The 22,708-nt window shown below is 42.7% G+C and overlaps 1 protein-coding gene across 1 annotated transcript; it reads right to left on the bottom strand.

The window, feature by feature from the left end:
• Positions 1-3,079: 3,079 nt before the first annotated feature.
• Positions 3,080-8,685, bottom strand: LOC139416573 (SUZ RNA-binding domain-containing-like). Its single transcript, XM_071165394.1, has 4 exons — positions 8,518-8,685; positions 7,320-7,369; positions 6,824-7,093; positions 3,080-6,566 (listed from the first exon to the last, which is right to left on the bottom strand). The coding sequence occupies exons 2-4, from the start codon at positions 7,364-7,366 to the stop codon at positions 6,458-6,460; spliced, it is 426 nt and encodes a 141-aa protein (XP_071021495.1). The 5' UTR covers positions 7,367-7,369; positions 8,518-8,685; the 3' UTR covers positions 3,080-6,457.
• Positions 8,686-22,708: the final 14,023 nt, after the last annotated feature.

Here is a 22,708-nt window from a genome sequence, read left to right on the forward strand (position 1 = left end):
GTTCAACAACAAAAGTTAAGAAATAAATAAGGGTTAAGGCTGTTGTCATAAACTGACTTCCAGTTGTCATGCCTGTTTATGACATCTTTATAACACTGTTATGATGGATTCATGGGAAGTTTAACCATGTTTTTCTTCTGTCATGTTCTATCAATCCATTCATGAGGCTATGGTCCTCTCACGCATCCAGCAGATGAGTGTGGTGACGGTGGCCCCCGGGGGACAGCCATCCCTCGCCTTTATCAAAGAGGGCCCGAGATGATGGCCAGGCTCTGCCTGAAAGAAAGCAGTATGGGAGAAAGACAAAGAGAGAGGAGAGATAAAGAGAGCCATGAAGTTATAGATATTTTACAGAAAGAATAAGTTGCGATAAGATTAGCATTAACACTTGTTCAAATGAATTTTGTGAGGTGTTTTAAGCTCGTCTTCTTTGATTATTGTTTAGCTCTATTGTCTTTCTTTTAAACCATGTCTTGCTGTGCCTACACAATTCTCAAACACCCTGCATACTTTTGCAAGTGAAGGCTTCAGGGTGCTACCTCTCAGCTACAAACCTCTGGATGGGCAGACTGACTTGAGCACCTTTGAACAACGTTTCACCATTGAACCACATTTTATGTTCTTTATGTCCCTCCTAGCTACTACCCACGTCCTCCATGACCTCTTCTAAACCTCTACCTGTAGCGCCGATTGTGAACTATCACATTTACTAGGTGTTGATGGAGATGTGTTTGTGTCCACAGGGGGGAGTTAGAGATAGACATGCAGTCCCTGCGGTCTGCTGTTAATGAACAATCTGGTCAAGCCGGTGAGTGCTGAGGTCATAACTACCCTCATATTGGCACATCTTCATACCATCATGGTCACTGGTATCAAGCCGGTGAGTGCTGAGGTCATAACTACCCTCATATTGGCACATCTTCATACCATCATGGTCACTGGTATGAATAGCATCTCTCTGTCTTTGTAGCCCAAACATGGTCTGTTCTACTGTTAATAAACTGTGCTCTGGATCAGATGGCATTCACAAATACTTGAAATAGCTTATCTATTGACTACTGTGAAGTTGGTCCAATTAAATGAAAGACAGGAAGAATGGTATCCTAACTTGTTGCGGGTCTATAGGATACCTCGTGAGTATAAAACCATCACAGAAAAGGTGAGGAATTTATTCTGCAATGATTCTAATATAACCTAGGAAAAGGATGCCTATTTCTAATTATTCTAGAATGCAAAGAAACAAAATTGCTGTTCTCTCTTCTCACTAACGGCAAACAATTTCATCTTATCAATTTGTTATGAACAAACGTGTCCATCTTATCCCCCATTTGCACAAAATACTAGGCTACTTGCCTGCTTGCAATACTTCAAGCACTAGAAACTGTGGATACGCATGGTCTAAAGTTTGCGAGATGGTGAGCACATTCTAACCTCAAATTGAGTTTTTATAAAGGCAAATTTTGTGTGAAAACTGGCACACGCATGTTTTAGGGTATGTTTTGTATGTACGCATGGTTTATAAATTAGGCCCCAGAGGAGGAGATGGGACTAGAATGACATTGATTGAAAGTATGGAAAAGGAGAAAGACAAAGGAACTCTGTAGCGAATGGAGGTACATGAAAGGACAGACGCAGGGCAGATTCTTTCATTGATTGGCTCAGTTCACTTTGGCACAGCTCAGTAGTGTGAAAAGGGTACAGGCCTAAGGTCTCACCCACTCCCCATCTCCCTCCCTGTGTAGCTACAGTGTGGGCATATGGGGAGACGGGCTCAATGACTGCGGAGCCTTGAGGGCCGCAGATGTAAGTGTGTCTGTCTGAGGATGATGCTTCTGTGGACTCATCAGCTCATCAACATCAGCTGTACACAGTAAGGACACCTGACATCCAACAGTACCGAGTACTGTAATGTCATAGAAAAAAATATGTGCTGTTGTAATTATTTTTGACAAGGGTGATTCTTGCTGTCTCACATGGAGGACCGGTATTCTCTGGTGACATCGTTCAGTCTCTTTAAGTACTGTATAGTCTCATCCAAGTTCTCGTCTTTACTCATCCTCTACACTGTGAGTTCTACAGTGGTTGCTAAGCCAAGCCTACAGTTTATTTACCTATGGAATGAAATAAAGGCAGGAGATATGACAGATAATGTGTGCAATGTTTTGGAGGGGTTTACGGTGCACACTTCCTCATGACAGGTTTTAACTTACTTCTTGTTGATATCTAACATTCAATTTGTCTGGATCAGAAGAATGCTTTGGAATTTTATTTTACCCTCACTCACCTATAGCACGTGTTGACTCTCTGCCATTTTGTGTGCCCCTTTCAGGAGAAGACTAACCTAGTCAACCTGCAGTTCCTGTTATTGCCTGGTGATGCTGGTGATTCCTGGTAAGGGTTGTGTTTCGTGTAAGTTTACATTTTGATAATCATGTAAATTCCTCTCGGACAAGCTGACTTTTATCAATATATTCAGCTTTATTTACTCTCAGATTCTAAAATGCTGATTAGCATCAAAGTAGACATGGTAAATACAGGTGAATATATTGATAAAAGTCCCCTTGTCCTAGAAAGATTTAAACAGTTATCGAAACTTTTGGCCATGTAATGTATCACATTATTTGTTGGGTTTGGTAATGTTGTACTGACGTGTCTTGCAAATCAGTTACAAAAAAAGTGTAGCCACACTCATCTTCGTCATCTTCTTCCTATTGGAGGTACTGTATGCAGAGCCAACTCTAGGGCCATGTTCCAATATTGTTAAAAGCATCCTTCCTTCTTTGAGGTAAACTAATTTTAGGATTGACTGTGTGTTACTATGTCCCACCGGCTCTCCTCTAGATACTGATAGTACCGCATGCCTTGGTCTGTCTGCGTCTGCTACAAGGGAGGCAACGGTCCAATAAGCAGTACAAGCGCCTAGAAGTCCTCCTGTCAGACTCGCCCTCCTAGCCCAACCACTAGCCCCGCCCCAATGCAGTCATTGGCCTGAGCTAGCATCAGCCTCCCCTCCCATTGGACAATATTATTCCCCCGGCCAGAGTGCCTGGGATCTGAGCCAAATGAGCAAACTCTGAGGTATGTTTTACACATTTTAATTTTCAACAGCAATGTGAAGTACAATACTGTGCCACTGGTAGCAGCCAGCAATATTAGACTATAAAACGTCAAATAACCTTGTCAGGTTGCATTCATTTGTGAGAATTGAGAAACTTGAAATGTTTAGTAAAGAGCGAATTTGATCCCATAAATAAAGATTTGTTCAATAGGGGACTCCGATGGACTTGGTACAACAAATGTATATGAGAATATACAATGTATCACTGGTGAAATCCATATAATTTTAAACTGTCTCATGGCCAAGTTGAGATATGAAGGACAAGCAGTGGATTATTTTACAAATCATTTTTATTCAATCAATATTTACAGGCCTTTTTGTGTTCTCACTCAGAGCTTCACAAACCATGTTGATCCTCTGCCTCCCCCCGCTAGTTGGGTTGGTGCAGACAGACTTTCAGGAATCCCTTACAGTATCCAGGGTTTAACCTTTAGCATATTCAGTTTACACAACCAAAACCTCCTCACTAATATGACATCAGGTGAAAACTTAAGTCAGTGGGGAAGCAATGTAACCGAACACTCCAGATGGATGGTTCATAGTTAAGTGACTACCACAGTGTCCATTTTGCACATTTCTATCTGAAGCAGTAACATGGCTGCTATAGAGGGTCCTGGACTCCACTGAGTTCTTTGGAGTAGCGTAGTGATATTCCTCCATTCAAATACCATGGCATACTGAAGGGGCCAGAGGCTAACCACCTGGCAGACTTGGACTGACTCAGATTCCTTTCATTCCAAACATACATTTGTTGAACACATCGGTGCAGCATTATCAGTTTCGAAAGTAGGTGCTAACTCAGGTATTATTATGAACATCACCTTTTTTTGCACTCAATCCCTCACTAAGATTGAAATGTCAAAGACTGTCTCTCATCAGCACCTGAGTTACTACTTCAGTGAAGTACATAGAAGAAATGAACATACAGTTGACAGTAGATATGGAGGGGCAGTAAAGGGTACAGCAGTACATTTATTTCCCATGACACCCCCCCCCCCCCCAAAGTCCTGCCAGCACCACCTCTACAGTTGAGTTTGAACTAACCGATATTAACAGAATGATTTAAAATGGGGGTTGATTAAAATACTGCTCTGACATCACTACCGTCTCATCATACAAAAATACAGAAAATATTAAACAAAAAGGACCAAAATCCACAATTTGATCTCCATTTGTCTTGTTGTACTGTTTTATTTAAATATTTTAAATAGAAATCAGGACAGACGGCAGAAAAAGCTAAATTTAAAAAAAGACAACCGTAAACAGAAGTTATCAGAACTCAATTTACACACATCACCCTCCATTGAAAACTAATGGCAATGTACAGATTTGATCATCAATCATCAAAATATAAGTGGAACATTGACAACAAAAACATGAGATGAGGGCTGTGGAGTAAGGGGGAATTGAATGGTATCTCTAGCATTATTGCTGGGTGAAGCTGGTAACAGGTATAGTGCCTTCAAAAAGTATTCACACCCCTCGACTTTTCCCCACATTTTGTTGTGTTAGAAGCTACATTTAAAATGTAGATTTGCCACTGGCCTACACACACACACAATACCCCATAATGTCAAATAGGAATTATGTTATGTAATAATGAAAAGCTGAAATGTTGAGTCAGTCAATAAGTATTCAACCCCTTTAAGGCAAGCCTAAATAAGTTCAGGAGTAGCAATTTGCTAAACAACTCACATAAGTTGCACGGACTCACTGTGTGCAATAAGTGTTTAACATGATATTTGAACGACTACCTCATCTCTGTACCCCACATACAATTATCTATGAGGTCCCCGCAGTTGATCAGTGAATTTCAAACACAGATTCAACCAAAGACCAAGGTTTTCCAATGCCTTGCAAAGAATGCTACCCATTGGTAGATGGGTAAAAAAAAAGTAGACATTGAATATCCCTTTGAGCATGGTGAAGTTAATTACACTTCGGATGGTGTATCAATACACCCAGTCACTACAAAAAGACTGACAGCCTTCCTAACTCAGTTGCCAGAGAGGAAGGAACCAGCTCAGGAATTTCACCATGATGTCAATTGTGACTTTAAAACAGTTACTGAGTATAATGGCTGTGATAGGAGAAAACTGAGGATGGATCAACAAAACTGTAGTTACTCCCCAATACTAACCTAAGTGAGAGTGAAAAGGAAACCTGTACAGAATTTTAAAAAACAATGAATACTTTTGTATTCAGGACAAAGTTATGTTTGGAAAAATCCAATACATTATTGAGTAGCATTCCCCATATTTTCAAGCATAGTGGTGGCTGCATCATAGGATGGTATGCTTGTAATGGTTAATGTCTGGGGAGTTTTATAGGATAACAACAAAAAATGTATGGAATGGAGCTAAGTACAGGCAAAATCCCAGAGGAAAACCTGGTTGTCTGCTTTCCACCAGACACAGAGATGAATTCACCTTTCAGCAGGACAATAACCTAAAATATAAGGCCAAATCTACACTGGAGTTGCTTACCAAGAAGACAGTGAATGCTCCTGAGTGGCCAAGTCACAATTGAAATCTACTTGAAAATCTATGACAAGACCTGAAAATGGTTGTCTAGCAATGACAGAGCTTGAAGAATTTTGAAAATAATTAAATGGGCAAATGTTGCACAACCTAGGTGCGGAAAGCTTTTAGAGACTTACGCAAAAAGACACAGCTGTAATCGCTGCCAAAGGTGCTTCCACAAAGTATTGACTCAGGGGTGTGAATACTGATTCAATACTTATGAAATGACATGTTTTCACTTTGTCATTATTGGGTATCATGTGTAGACAGATGAGAAAAAACTATATTTAAAACAAAATGTGGAATAAGTCAGGTGGTATGAATACTTTTGAAGGCACTGTACTACCATCCCTCATTTTGCTTTGCTTCGGTCACTACTCTTCTGTTAAGCATCCTCTGCTCTCAGTATATCCATATGGAAGTGTCCATGGCTGATGACCAAATTAGCCACAGAAGCAATAGCCCCATAGGTTTCCCATGACAAGAGAAGGAGAGGACTCCTTGGACAACGTGGGTGTAGGGTGGGGTACTTAAAGGGATCATCACAGTAGGCAGAAGATGTCCTTTATCACAGTGTTAAACAGTGGGGGTGGGATGGAGAGGGGGAGAAAGCATGCTTCCTACAGAGCCTCTAATTCATCCCACACATTACCAGTGGGAGCCATGAGAGGGGAGGACATTTGCATTCCGATTCACAGCTGATCCCATACCATGGAATAGAAGGAAATGGTTTTTAAAACCCTGTGATACCCCCTGGAGCCCAGACATTTCATCTTCCTCTCCATCTCTCCCGATAGCAGGATTGCCCCTCTTCCACTTATCTGTTTTGGCAGAAGCCTTGAGTGCCGTCGGGGCCTGCTGGTTGGCGGACAGCATGATTGTTTGACCGGTCCTCTGGAGGTGTGGTAGAATTTGTACGCCCTGGTCTGGAGGTAGGGAGAAGGCCAAGAACGGATATAGTAACTACAAAAATAGGCTTTAGTTAATAGTTGGGTTTCCAAGCTGTTTTTTTATTTACACAAAATAAATCTATTGTAAATTGAGCAGATACAATAACGATCCATTAGAAAGCTGTGACAAGATTCCCAGACTTTGTTTACAGAATCATAGAGATTATGGTGTCTGTTCCAAACATGTACAGGTATACACACAGTACAGGTGTAGGTGTGAGTTATTTATTTACCGGTCTGTGTTGGGCTTTTCCTGAGGCGACTCTTCAGGGCTGGCACTGCCCAGTATTCTCTTCCTGGCCTCAGCGTACTCCGCCTCCCGCTGGGCCAGGGACTTGACCTGTGGCACAGGCCGGTTCTGGCCCTGGGGCGACCCTAACGACCCGTTACTGGAGGGCCGCTTCAGAATGCGGATCTGGGGCGGGGGCGCAGCGTGTGGGGAGTCGTCCTGGATCACAACGCCCGTCTTCAATGGCGACTGTGTAGTGTTATTACTGGACACTCTGGGAGCAAAACAACAAACTAGTAAAAATGCTGGGAGGCAGATGTTTTGAGTAATGAGGTTATGAAATGCACATGCCATTAATTAATTGACTATATTCCAAAAGTCCTGTTCATTATTAGAAATGTTTGCTCCATGACTTGTTTGATTAATGAGTAATGTGTGAGTGAGTGCCTAGAATGTCTCCGGAAGGCCAACAGTGTTTCAGAACTGAGCACTTTACTCACTTCTCTTTCTGGCTGATCCTAAGCTTTCCTTCTATTCTTCTGTCCATTTCCTGCATTAAGGGGATCGTCATTAAAATGCAATTGTACATTTCATACAGCATGAAAAATTCTAACATTAAGCCAAATGCAACTTAAAAGGGGTAGCCTGGGAGAGCAACGTAGAAAGGGGGAGTAGAGGGTGGCTGCAAACCACGGAGGGCTGGATTCAATTTCAAAGTTATTTATACACTGGCAGTAAAACCATAGCAAGGCTGAAATATAGGATCGCTAGTAGCTGGTAAATTGACGTTGAAGATGGAAACCTGATTGACACCATGATTTGTTTTCAAGATGCAAATATTACCGCTAGCTATCGGTGCACATAAATCGGTATAAATGTTTATGAAATATGCATTCATTCATAAATGGACACACAACAAACGTTATCCAGCAATACAAGACATCTGGATTTTAAAGTGAAGCTACCTAAAGCGTTTCAACAAGCTATTTTGAACATTCAGGGCAATCTTCCATCACATCAGGTCCAAGGACAGCTTTTTGGCTTGCTTTTCAGTTGTCGTAACGTCATACCAGTTATTAGCTAACGACGTTACTGGCTAGTTCAAACAAACCGGCGTTAGCTAACGTAATGTCATTAGCTAGCTAACTAGTAGCGTTATTTTTTGTAACTAGTAGCGTTATCTAGCTGGCTAACGGTGCTAGCCTAACAATATGAACATATCAGTATCTGGCTAGCTAACGTTAACTGATTGGCTAACGACGTGGCGTTAAATGGCTGCGGTAGCTAGCTAACGTTATCGGTCAAAAAATACTACATCTGTAGTGGTTGCTGACTGAATGGCTAGAAGTTTTGGTTAGCTAGCTAACTATGCTGGTTGCCGGCGCGAAGAAGAGGCTAGCTAAATGTTGTGGCTGGTTCGACTGGGCCATCATTGCATTTCCTGTGTCAGTTCCCTGGCTCGAATTTAATATTAGCCAGTTAGCTGTGTCTAAAAATATCTGTCCCACTTCGTCTTTCATTTCTGGCATTGCTTGCTAACTTTACTAGCTATCAATGTTAGCCGGCTAACTTAAGCTAGTTAAGCGAACGTTGGTCATACGGACTGCCTAAAAATGTGTCAAGTGATCCTTTCCTCAGCAAAAAAAAAAAGCCAATGCATACGAACTCCCACAGATCTCCATTGTAGCATATTCTTACCCCACTGTCCGCTACTTAATCACAACTTTGGGAAACTTCATCATCCATGTTGCATTCTTTCAGACACGCTGAAGAGTTTCGTTCATGGGCACGCCAGATCCGCCCCTTATCCCACTCGCTGACATCACTTGGTTTTACGAACCAACACAGCCAGGGCACCGCGTAGACAGGTTTGTGTTCCTACGAAATGACGTTTCACAGTTGCCATGCCTCTCCCTCTGCTTTTTTTTTGTGTAAATTATTATTTATTAAGCAGTAAAATGCAAAACACAAGACACAGAACAGCCAGAGGGATTACACAAATAAATAAGGAAGATAAGAAAGAAAAAAAATACAAATCCACATTATATTAAATCAAATACAGACATGTAGCGAATACATTTTTTTTTACATTTAGTTTTGTATACGTTTTAATGATTCTAAAAAGTTTTCCAAATCAGATGAAAAATGTAAGAAAAAGCGATTTTTCTTCATAGATGTTGATTTGTGTAAGAAAATGTGTCTTAATAAAATAAAGGGATTTATGACATACTGACGTTCAATTGTGGAATCATTGTAGTAAAATAATATGTCAAATTTAGATATTTCAATGGTTGTATGCATTTTGTTGTGAAGATATAGTTTTACATCAGTCCAGGACACCTCACCATGTAAACAATTACAGAATAAGTGTTCAATAGATTTAGTTTCTAGTTTAAAAAAAAGGATTCACTGGTAACGTCAGGTATATATTTTTAAATGAGGGTGGGGATGTCAAAATCACTAAAACCTCTCCAAATCTGGATCGTCACTAGCGATGGACATTGAGTATTTTCTGTGAGCCGGATCATTTGGTTTCGTTCAACTAAAAGAGCCACTCATTTGGCTCTCAAACGGCTCTTCGTTCAGTAAGGTTTATAAATGGAAAAACCATGAAAAATAGTCAATCTCTAATTTAAAGCCCAAAACGTTGCTTAACATTATGTCAGATAGTGAAATGTGAGTTCAAATACATGCTTACCATACCCAATTATTAGATGGCCTACAATATACACTGCTCAAAAAAATAAAGGGAACACTTAAACAACACAATGTAACTCCAAGTCAATCACACTTCTGTGAAATCAAACTGTCCACTTAGGAAGCAACACTGATTGACAATAAATTTCACATGCTGTTGTGCAAATGGAATAGACAACAGGTGGAAATTATAGGCAATTAGCAAAACACCCCCAATAAAGGAGTGGTTCTGCAGGTGGGGACCACAGACCACTTCTCAGTTCCTATGCTTCCTGGCTGATGTTTTGGTCACTTTTGAATGCTGGCGGTGCTTTCACTCTAGTGGTAGCATGAGACGGAGTCTACAACCCACACAAGTGGCTCAGGTAGTGCAGCTCATCCAGGATGGCACATCAATGCGAGCTGTGGCAAGAAGGTTTGCTGTGTCTGTCAGCCTAGTGCCCAGAGCATGGAGGCGCTACCAGGAGATAGGCCAGTACATCAGGAGACGTGGAGGAGGCCGTAGGAGGGCAACAACCCAGCAGCAGGACCGCTACCTTCGCCTTTGTGCAAGGAGGAGCACTGCCAGAGCCCTGCCAAATGTCCTCCAGCAGGCCACAAATGTGCATGTGTCTGCTCAAACGGTCAGAAACAGACTCCATGAGGGTGGTATGAGGGCCCGACGTCCACAGGTGGGGGTTGTGCTTACAGCCCAACATCGTGCAGGACGTTTGGCATTTGCCAGAGAACACCAAGATTGGCAAATTCGCCACTGGTGCCCTGTGCTCTTCACAGATGAAAGCAGGTTCACACTGAGCACGTGACAGACGTGACAGAGTCTGGAGACGCCGTGGAGAACGTTCTGCTGCCTGCAACATCCTCCAGCATGACCGGTTTGGCGGTGGGTCAGTCATGGTGTGGGGTGGCATTTCTTTGGGGGGCCGCACAGCCCTCCATGTGCTCGCCAGAGGTAGCCTGACTGCCATTAGGTACCGAGAGGAGATCCTCAGACCCCTTGTGAGACCATATGCTGGTGCGGTTGGCCCTGGGTTCCTCCTAATGCAAGACAATGCTAGACCTCATGTGGCTGGAGTGTGTCAGCAGTTCCTGCAAGAGGAAGGCATTGATGCTATGGACTGACCCGCCCGTTCCCCAGACCTGAATCCAATTGAGCACATCTGGGACATCATGTCTCGCTCCATCCACCAATGCCACGTTGCACCACAGACTGTCCAGGAGTTGGCGGATGCTTTAGTCCAGGTCTGGGAGGAGATCCCTCAGGAGACCATCCGCCACCTCATCAGGAGCATGCCCAGGCGTTGTAGGGAGGTCATACAGGCACGTGGAGGCCACACACACTACCGAGCCTCATTTTGACTTGTTTTAAGAACATTACATCAAAGTTGGATCAGCCTGTAGTGTGGTTTTCCACTTTAATTTTGAGTGTGACTCCAAATCCAGACCTCCATGGGTTGATAAATTTGATTTCCATTGATAATTTTTGTGTGATTTTGTTGTCAGCACATTCAACTATGTAAAGAAAAAAGTATTCAATAAGAATGTAATTCATTCAGATCTAGGATGTGTTATTTTAGTGTTCCCTTTATTTTTTTGAGCAGTGCATATTAACCATGGAAATATATTCATTTTGATTATGTTGACCCTACCGAACATAGAAATACGGAGAGTTCTCTGTCTCTGAACATCTGATTCAATCTTATCTAGTAAAGGAAACTAGTTGATTTTATTGTCCACCTCCATTGCATGGTATCCATACAACCAGGTATTTCATATGTGTCTTTGTCCAGTTCCACTGAAATCTACTTTTCAAGCTTGACAAGTCATAATTAGAAATGGGCATTATTTCAGTTTTCTCCCAATTAATTTTGAATTCTGATACAGCACCTTATGTGTCCAAGAGTTGCAAAATAAATGACTGACAATGTTCTTGTTCAGATAAATACAGTAAAATGTAACCTGCATACAATGATATCACATTGTTCTCCACCAAACTCTATATGAGTACTAATTATTGAAGCTAGGGGTTCTATGGCCAGAGCAAATCAATAACTGGACAGAGGGCATCCCTGTCTGTCTTCAAACACAGTCAATTAAAGAAAAGTTTACAATAAAAAGGTAAATTCTTGAATATGAATTGTGGGTATGAGAGTGTTTTCTTTCAGTTGGATGTTTATCTCTACAGTTCGCATACAGTGCCTTCGGAAAGTATTCAGACCCCTTAACCTTTTCCACATTTTGTTTTGATACAGCCTTATTCTGAAATTGACTAAATTATTTTCTTTCCTCACCAATCTACACACAATACCCCACAATGACAAGGTAAAACAGGTTTTTAGAAATAAATATTCAGACCCTTCGCTATGAGACTCGAAAATAAGATCAGGTGCATCCTATTTCCGTTAATCATCCTTGAAATGTTTTTGAACTTGATCGGAGTCCAGCTGTGGTAAATCCAATTGATTGGACACGATTTGGAAAGGCACACACCTGTCTATATAAGGTCCCACAGTTGACAGTGCATATCAGAGCAAAAACCAAGCCATGAGGTCGAAGGAATTGTTTATAGAGCTCCGAGACAGGATTGTGTCGAGGCACAGATCTGGGGAAGGATACAAAATAATGTCTGCAGCATTGAAGGTCCCCAAGGTCACAGTGTCCTCCATCATTCTTAAATGGAAGAAGTTTGGAACAACCAAGACTCTTCCAAGAGCTTGCCTCCCGGCCAAACTGAGGAATCGGTGGAGAAGGGCCTTGGTCAGGGAGGTGACAAAGACCCCTGTAGAAAAGGCCCATGGAGTTGGTGAAATACTCCTTTAATTCATTGCCATTTACTCAGCTGGACCAGGGGCGCTCTAATTAGGTCAGGTGGAAATGTCAGACAGATCTCAACTCCATAAAAGGAGGAAATTGCCATCGCCTGATCTCGCTGCTTTCTCTTCCTTAACTCCATCTGATCCAGAAGTTCTGTGCGTCCATGAATCCACGTAAGTCCACCGACTATGTTACCTTTCATCTGAATTATCTGTGGCGATCGGGAGAGTGGGCCATTCAGTTATTGTTTATAGGTTTTACCGCGGAGCGCGGCTTGGAGCGCACGCTTCAAACATATTGTGTAATGTGAATTGTCAATGATCACGGCCCTACGGATCCTCATAGGCCAATTATGCAATCGATATGGTTCATATGTATTGAAATGAATTATATGTACACATGAAGACAATTGAAAGAGTGAAATGAGAAACGTCATTGTTTGCTAACTGATTGACTTTGATGGGGATTATAGATTGTATTCACTATTTGTATTCTTTCATGATTTATGATACATAGTTACGAGCCTAAATGACTCGCGGATGATTACTATTGACTTAATGAACTGAACTGTTGACCTCCCTAACTTGTGTTAATAATGAATGATATGATTTGATCTTTGATTATGAATCTGATTGGATACATGTTATTTGTTTCCTTTGTGATGCAGCACAGACTACTCAGTAAATATGCCACTTTATGGTTAAAGGAATTCCTGCCTCAGTCTCATCCATTCCTCTGTCACCTGACACGTGACCACCTGTTCACCTTCACTGTCAGTCATCCTACCTGTCCAGCTACCCACACAGATTCCACTAATCTTTCAACCCCAATGGTCACTCTGATAGAGCTCCAGAGTTCTTCTGTGGAGATGGGAGAACCTTCCAGAAGGACAACCACCTCTGCAGCACTCCACCAATCAGATCTTTATGGTAGAATGGCCAAACGAAAGCTACTCCTCAGTAAAAGGCACATGACAGCCCGCTTGGAGTTTGCAAAAAGGCACCTAAAGACTCTCAGACCATGAGAAACAAGATTCTCTGGTCTGATGAAACCAAGATTGAACTCTTTGGCCTGAATGCCAAGCGTCACGTCTGGAGGAAACCTGGCACCATCTCTACTGTAAAGCATGGTTGTGGCAGCATCATGCTGTGGGGATGTTTTTGGCAGCAGGGACTGGGAGACTAGTCAGGATTGAGGGAAAGGTGAACGGAGCAAAGTACAGAGAGATCCTTGATGAAAACCTGCTCCAGAACACTCAGGACCTCAGACTGGGGCAAAGGTTCACCTTCCAACAGGGCAACAACACTAAGCACACAGCCAAGACAAGGCAGGAGTGGCTTCGGGACAAGTCTCTGAATGTCCTTGAGTGGCCCAGCCAGAGCCCGGACTTGAACCCGATCTAACATCTCAGGAGAGACATGAAAATAGCTGTGCAGCTACGCTTCCCATCCAACTTGACAGAGCTTGAGAGGATCTGCAGAGAAGAATGGGAGAAACATCTCAAATACAAGGGTGCCAAGCTTGTAGCGACATTCTCAAGAAGACTCAATGCTGTAATCTCTGCAAAAGGTGCTTCAAAAAGTATAAAGGGTCTGTTTTTTATGTTTTAATACATTTGCAAAAAAAAAATGTTTTTGCGTTGTCATAATGGGGTATTGTGTGTAGATTGAAAAAGCAATTTAATCAATTTAAGAATAAGGCTCTAACGTTACAATATGTGGAAAAAGTCTAGGGGTCTGAATACTTTCCGAATGTAGACCCATCTCTTTGATGTTGAGGTTTAATACCTTAGACATGTTAGGGTGAGAAGATAGTTCAGTTGATGACTTGTCTAACCTACCCCCTCATACAATATTCCCGCTACACTGAGATAGTTTAAGTATAAGTTTTGTTAATTAACTTAAGGTTGTCTTCATTTTGGGCAATAGCAATTCAGTAAAGTGAACTTTTTCTTGTGGCAGATTTCCATTTCCATTATAAAATGTCCATTTGGGTCTGTAGTAATCTCTGTAGACCTAAATTACTGTTTTATCGATGAGAAATTGATACTCCTCTGGATCTTGAGGAGTAGGTGGAGGAGAATACCATCCCACCCAAGCTCACTCAAACCTTTCACTTTCTATTTCTGATAGGTGAGTTTCTTGTATAAAATAAAATAAAATAAAAAAAAACAGCTGTTGACATTCTTCAAATAAGAAAATACCTGAATTATTTTGTCTGGCTGCACAATTCCATTGACATTCATATATTCATATTCATTCATATATACATTCATATATTAAGTATTATCTACAGCATGAGATATTGAGATGGATCTTTACATATCTTTTGTCTCATATTGACTAAACATATTATGTAAGTTGTTGATACACTACATAAACGGCTACAATGAAAATAGTATTGATCAATCCTCAAGCTTTTTAGTGGGCATGTATTCACAAGACGTACATTTTTTTAACAATACAATAAATCGCTGATGTTCCTTTTTCACCTCTTCTCTTTTCCTTCCTTCCTGGTACGTACTGTACTACCATACCCCGTTCAAAGGCACACCTTCACAATCCATGCCGCAATTGTCTCAAGGCTTAAAAATCCTTCTTTAACCTGTCTTCTCCCCTTCATATACAGTATCTTCGGATGTTACAGCCTTATTCTAAAATGTATCCAATATTTATTTCCCTCATTAATCTACACACAATACCCAATAATGACAAAGCAAAAACAGCTTTTTAGAAATGTTACTAATTTATAAAAAAATGAAATATCACATTTACATAAGTATTCAGACCATTTACTCAGTACTTTGTTTAAGCACCATTGGCAGCAATTACAGCCTCCAGTCTTATTGGGTATGACAGTACAAGCTTAACACACCTGTATTTGGGGAGTTTTTCTCATTCTTCTCTGCAGATCCTCTCAAGCTCTGTCAGGTTGGATGGGGAATATCACTGCAGAGTAATTTTCCAGTCTCTCCAGAGATGTTAGATCGTCTTCAAGTCCGGGCTCAAGCTGGGCAACTTAAGGACATTCAGAGATGTCCTTAAGTATTTGTCACAGGCGCCGAATGCTTACTTACAAGCCTTTACCAACAATGCAGTTAAAAAAAAGTTTTTACTAAATAAACTGAAGTAAGTAATAGTCAAGGTAATTGAGGTAATATGTCCATGTAGGTAGAGGTAAAAGTGACTATGCATCGATAATAAACAGAGAGTAGCGGCAGCGTAAAAATGGGGGTGAAGGTCAACGCAAATACGTAGTCTGGGTAGCTGTTCTGGAGTCTTATGGCTTGGGGGTAGAAGCTGTTAAGAAGCCTTTTAGACTTAGACTTGGCGCTCGGTACTGCTTGCCTTGCGGTATTAGAGAGCACATTCTATGACTTGGGTGGCTGGGGTCTTTGACAATTTTCAGGGGCTTTCTCTGACACTGCCTGGTATAGAGGTCCTGGATGTCAGGAAGCTTGGCCCCAGTGATGTACTGGGCCCTAAGCACTACCCTATGTAGTGCCTTGAGGTCAGAAGTCGAGCAGTTGCCATACCAGGTGGTGACGCAATCAGTCAGGATGCTCTCGATGGTGCAGCTGTAGAAGTTTTTGAGGATCTGAGGACCCATGCCAAATCTTTTCAGTCTCCTGAGGGGGAATAGGCGTTGTCGTGTCCTTTTCACCACTGTCTAGGTGTGTTTGGACCATGACAGTTCGTTGGTGATGTGGACATAAAAGAACTGGAAGCTCTCAACCTGCTCCACCACAGCCCCGTCAATGAGAATGAGGGTGTGCTCGGCCCTTCTTTTCCTGTAGTCCATGATCATCTCCTTTGTCTTGATCACTTTGAGGGAGAGGTTGTCCCGAAGCCACTGCATTGTCTTTTTCAAAGATCTCTCTGTACTTTGCTCCGTTCATCTTTCCCTTAATCTTGACTAGTCTCTCAGTCCCTGCCACTGAAAAACATCCCCACAGAATAATGCTGCCACCACCATGCACCACCAATGCTGCCGCCACCATGCTTCACCCTACAGATGGTGCCAGCTTTCTTCCAGATGTGACGCTTGGCATTCAGGCAAAGGAGTTCAATCTTGGTTTCATCAGACCAGAGAATCTTGTTTCTCATGGTCTGAGAGTCTTTAGGTGCATTTGGCAAACTCGAAGCGGGCTGTCATGTGCCTTTAACTGAGGAGTGGCTTGTGTCTGGCCACTCTACCATAAAGACCTGATTGGTGGAGTGCTGCAGAGATGGTTGTCCTTCTGGAAGGTTCTCCCATCTCCACAGAGGAACTCTGGAGCTCTGTCAGAGTGACCATCGGTTTGGCCTGCCGGCCAGCTCTAGGAAACGTCTTGGTGATTCCAAACTTCTTCCATTTAAGAATAATGGAGACCACTGTGTTCTTGGGGACCTTCAATGCTGTAGAATTTGTTGGTACCCTTCACCAGATCTGTGCCTCGACACAATTCTGTCCCGTAGCTCTACAGACAATTCTTTCGCCTCATGACTTGGTTTTTGCTCTGACGTGCACTGTCAACTGTGGGACCTTATATAGAGAGGTGTGTGCTTTTCCAAATAATGTCCAATCAATTGAATTTACCACCGGTGAAATCTAAGTTGTAGAAACATCTCAAGGATTGTCAATGGAAACAGGATGCACCTGAGCTACATTTCGAGTCTCATAGCAAAGGGTCTGAATATAAATAAAAGTCAAGGGGTCTGAACACTTTCCGAAGGCACTGTACACTGATTGAAGTGGATTTAACAGGTGACATCAAAATGGGATCACTATTTGGTATTTTGTACATAGCAGAAAGCAAGTAAAGGACAAGCATATTGTTGTCATTCTCATTGAGAAAGCTGATGATAATTATTTTCTACTCAGAGGAGCAACATCGTCAGCCAAGTGGCCAAGCTGTTATAAACACAGTGGTGGTGCGTCTTGGGGGAGGCTCATGGTCCTGATGCTGATTGTCGGCCGCTGGGCAGATGTGGTCCACATCATCCTGTGCTTCCTGGGTGAGGCTAGCTGTCTGATACCCTCCAGAGACCTATTGGATGCTACAACACAGGTGAGAATGAGTGTCCCTCAATTGACCGTGCTATTCCAGCTTGTTGTACGTTTATCAATTTATCTAAATATTTCTGTCATTTCAATGTATCTTACATAATAGAAATGTGTGTATTTATGCAGGATATGGAGGAAGTTACCAGTTACCACATTCTCAGAGGAGTAAGAACCAGAGGAGACCACCAGAGTTAGACTAATTGACATGGGAAGAAACTGTTTGTGCTGGGACTCTTAGAGCATCAGTCTTCGATTATATTTTGTATTATTATTGATTATCAGTGGTGTAAAGTACTTAAATAAAAAATGGTTTAAAGTACTACTTAAGTGTTTTTTGTACTTTACTTTTCTATTCATATTTTTGACTACTTTTACTTTTACTTCACTACATTCCTTTTAAGAAAATATTTTACTTTTCACTCCATACATTTTCCTAGATTGAATCATACTACACCGGCTCTGACGCTCGTCTTATGTGGCAGGGCTTGCAAACGATTACAGACTACAAAGGGTAGTAGCACAGCTGCGAGCTGCCCAGTGACACGAGTCTACCAGATGAGCTAAATCACTTCTATGCTCGCTTTGAGGCAAGCAACACTGAGGCATGCATGAGAGCATCAGCTGTTCTGGACGACTGTGTGATCATGCTCTCTGTAGCCGACGTGAGTAAGACCTTTAAACAGGTCAACATACACAAGGCTGCGGGGCCAGACTGACGGATTACCAGAACGTGTGCTCCGGGCACGTGCTGACGAACTGGCAGGTGTCTTCACAGACATTTTCAACATGTCTCTGAGTCTGTAATTCCAACATATTTCAAGCAGACCACCATAGTCCCTATGCCCAAGAACACAAAGGCAACCTGCCAAAATGACTACAGACCCGTAGCACTCGCTTCCGTAACCATGAAGTGCTTTGAAAGGTTGGTCATGGCTCACATCAACACCATTATCCCAGAAACTCTAGACCCACTCCAATTTGCATACCACCCAAACAGATCCACAGATGATGCAATCTCTATTGCACTCCACACTGCCCTTTCCCACCTGGACAAAAGGAACACTTATGTGAGAATGCTATCTTTGACCACAGCTCAGCGTTCAACACCATAGTACCCTCAAAGCTCATCACTAAACCTAAGGATCCTGGGACTAAACACCTCCCTCTGCAACTGGATCCTGGACTTCCTGACGGGCCACCCCCAGGTGGTGAGGGTAGGTAGCAACACATCTGCCACGCTGATCCTCAACACTGGAGCTCCCCAGGGGTGCGTGCTCAGCCCCCTTCTGTACTCCCTGTTCACTCATGACTGCACGTCCAGGCACGACTCCAACACCATCATTAAGTTTGCAGACAACACAACAGTGGTAGGCCTGATCACCGACAATGACGAGACAGCCTATAGGGAGGAGATAAGAGACCTGGCTGGGTGGTGCCAGAATAACAACCTATCCCTCAACGTAACCAAGACTTAGGAGATGATTGTGGACTACAGAAAAAGGAGGACCGAGCACGCCCCCATTCTCATCAACAACAAACTAGAATGGTCCAAACACACCAAGACAGTTGTGAAGAGGGCACGACAAAGCCTATTCCCCCTCAGGAAACTAAAAAGATTTGGCATGGGTCCTGAGATCCTCAAAAGGTTCTACAGCTGCAACATCGAGAGCATCCTGACCAGTTGCATCACTGCCTGGTAAGGCAATTGCTCGGGCCTCTGACCGCAAGGCACTACAGAGGGTAGTGCATACGGCCCAGTACATCACTGGGGCTAAGCTGCCTGCCATCCAGTACCTCTACACCAGCCGGTGTCAGAGGAAGGCCCTAAAAATGGTTAAAAACCCCAGCCACCCCAGTCAAAGACTGCTCTCTCTACTACCGCATGGCAAGCGCTTCCAGACTGCCAAATCTATGACAAAAAGGCACAGGTAATCAAATGGCTACCCGGACTATTTGCATTGTGTGACACCCCCCCCCCCCCCCCCCCCCCCACTTTAACTATACATTCATGTACATACTACCTCAATTGGGCCGACCAACCAGTGCTCCCGTACATTGGCTAACCGGGCTATCTGAATTGTGTCCCGCCACCCGCCAACCCCTCTTTTACGCTACTGCTACTATCTGTTCATCATATATGCATAGTCACTTTAATCATATCTACATGTACATACTACCTCAATCAGCCTGACTAACCGGTGTCTGTATGTAGCCTCGCTACTTTTATAGCCTCGCTACTGTATATAGCCTGTCCTTTTACTGTTGTTTTATTTCTTTACTTACCTATTGTTCCCCGAATACCTTTTTTGCGCTATTGGTTAGAGCCTGTAAGTAAGCATTTCACTGTAAGGTCACCTTACGCGACAAACGTGACAAATAAACGTGACAAATAAAATTTGATTTGGACACCCAAAAGTACTGTCCTGCTAAGCATTTTAAATTACACCTCACAGGAAAAATCTATTCGGCACTGTTTTTTGCCGAATGCAGATAGGCCTACCTCATTTAAACCCCACATTTATGGCACCTACAGAGCAGATTTTTTATCAGTCCTTTTCTATCTTTTGAGAACAGTTTTCTGGCCACTTAGTATGCGCAGATTGTATTTCACAGTAAGGTATTTATTTGCCTGCCTCCAACATTAGACTTGTTTATTCCGTTTATTTATTCCATGATCATTTGAAGAAGTGTGGATTATAAAACGGTGCCGCATGATAATCCAGGGTCGACCAAGACTGAAGGTGTAAAGGAATATGGCATGGTATAGGCTTGATAGTTCCACCACAAAATGCCTGTCTTGGACAATAAAACAATTGTACAATCCACGAGGTTATTGGATTTTATTTAGCAGTTCCTTTTTACATCAGAAAAAAAAATCGTTGCGTTGTTATTGGAAGCACACGATTATTTCCAAGAGCATTCATGTATGGAGTTAGTGGAAATTATAACGTGCCAGTACCTCCTCGTTGACGATTTGACTCAACTGTAGCCTTTCTAGAAATGTCTATCTCTGGCCCCTTGGTAGGTGAGCCATACGCATGCGTCCTTGTTCAAATGCAGCTCCTTTTTTCTTTTTTTTACCGCATTGCAGCGCATGCGTAGCCTAAAACAATGGATTTGTTTTCTTCACGTAGGCCTACCCATCTTTATTCAAACTGTTCATTAGATTTCATAAAACCTTCACTGTAAACTGTAGCCTACGGTTCTATCAAGTAATTTGATATTTAATAACATTAACAAGGCTGGCCTACTGAACTTGCAACACAAGGACTTTGACCTATAGGCAATTATATCTTATCACCTTACTTTGTTTTGTGGCCTTGTGCCTGATTATGCTGTTAATTATTAAACAGAGCTCAGAAACTAGCAAAAGTGTTGAGTTACTGACGTCTGTGGTATAGCCACTAAGTTGAAATGGCATTGCAACTTAGTGTTGGAGCTAGAAACATAAGCATTTCGCTACATTTCCCTGCAAATCTGGGTAAGCCACCAATAAACTTTGATTTGACTTATTCAAAAGGGCAAAGATATACACTGTATACACAGAAGTATGTGGACACACTTCAAATGAGTGGATTTGACTATTTCAGCCACACCCGTTGCTGACGTGTATAAAATTGAGCACACCGCCAAGCAATCTCCATAGACAAACAGTGGCAGTAGAATGGCCTTACTGAAGAGCTCAGTGACATTGCTGCGGGGAATCAAGTCCCCACAGCAATGTTCCAACATCTAGTGGAAAGCCTTCCCAGAACAGACGAGACTGTTATAGCAGCAAAGGGGGAACCAACTCCATATTAATACCCATGATTTTGGAATGAGATGTTCAACGAGTAGGTGTCCACATACTTTTGGTCATGTAGTGTATTTTGCTAGGTTAGTTATCCTCCAGGGATGAAGTGGTAAAAAAGGGGGAAACCCTGAGCGCTGTGAGTATACCCTATGCAAATAAAGATCCATTTAAAGTGGTGACCCATCATTCAGGGCAGGTGTCACATATCAGTTTGCAAACAATGTAAAAAAAAAAAATTGTTGAGTTAATAAGCTGCATACAAACATGGTCTCTTTTTTGCTTTCTTGAGTAAGGCAGCTCCAAAATGCAGGTGTTTCTGCCTAGCTCAGTGCTTTCTGTGGTGGTGGGGCAGCCAGCCGAAATACGGAGCGTAGAGGTTGGTAATGTCCTCTAGTTGCGCCGTGATTGGCTCAGTGTTATGTCACTCATGGGGACACTATGTCGCCGCAAAATCTATGCGGAGAGCTCAAATTTAAGTCCTTTGGGTGCTGCCATAGAGTTACATTAGAAATGCCCATCCAAAAAGGCTCAAGGTCATTGGCCACAGATAAAATTATGTTTTATCTACCGTAGCTTTGATTAGACTGATCATGTCAACATCATACTTTCAAAATCTTAGCTAGCAAGCTAGACTGTTCTGATTTGGTGGTGCACATCTAGCCTATAGCCTGTTTTAGAGAAATGTAATCATCTGTAACGATGTGAGCTGAGAGTCGGGAAGCAAGTTCAGGGAGTGAGTGTATTAATAAATAAACACAACTTAATACAAATGAAGAAATACGAACATCGCACAGACATAACACAGGAACAGAAACAATAATGCCTGGGGATATATAGGGAAGGTAATCAGGGAAGTGATGGAGTCCAGGGGAGTCTGATGATGCGCAGGTGCGCGTAACGATGGTGACAGGTGTGCACCATAACGAGCAGGCTGGTGACCTAGAGGCCAGAGAGGGAGCACACGTGAAAGTACCCCCTCCCCTACGTGCGGTTCCGACAGCAGGGCGCTGACCAAAATTACGATCCTGGGGATCAGGAGTGGACCGGTCACCTCTACTGAGGTGTGGGAACCCTATCAATCCGGCTGGGGTGCGGGAACCTGACAGACTGGCTGAGGCAGGGGAGCCTAGAGATCCGGCTGAGGCATGAAAGCCTGACAAGCCGGCGGAGGTAGGGAAGCCTGGCGAGTTGACGGAGGCAGGGGAGCCTGGCGATCTGGCTGAAGCATGAGAGCCTGTAGCGGCTCCCGGATCTGACGTCTTTCCACTGACACAAAAAACAAAAAACACTCCCTGATGCTTCCCTTAGTTGAGGCATTATTCTGTAACGATATGCGCTAAGAGTCGGGAAGCAAGTTCAGGGAGTGAGTGTTTTAATAAATTAACACAACATAATACAAAATAAGAAACACGAACAACGCACAGACATAACACAGACATAACACACAAAACAATAATGCCTGGGGAAGGAACCAAAGGGAGTGACATATATAGGGAACGTAATCAGGGAAGTGATGGAGTCCAGGTGAGTCTGATGACGCGC

Source organism: Oncorhynchus clarkii, chromosome 9, assembly GCF_045791955.1.
Source record: "Oncorhynchus clarkii lewisi isolate Uvic-CL-2024 chromosome 9, UVic_Ocla_1.0, whole genome shotgun sequence".
Lineage (NCBI taxonomy): Eukaryota > Metazoa > Chordata > Actinopteri > Salmoniformes > Salmonidae > Oncorhynchus > Oncorhynchus clarkii.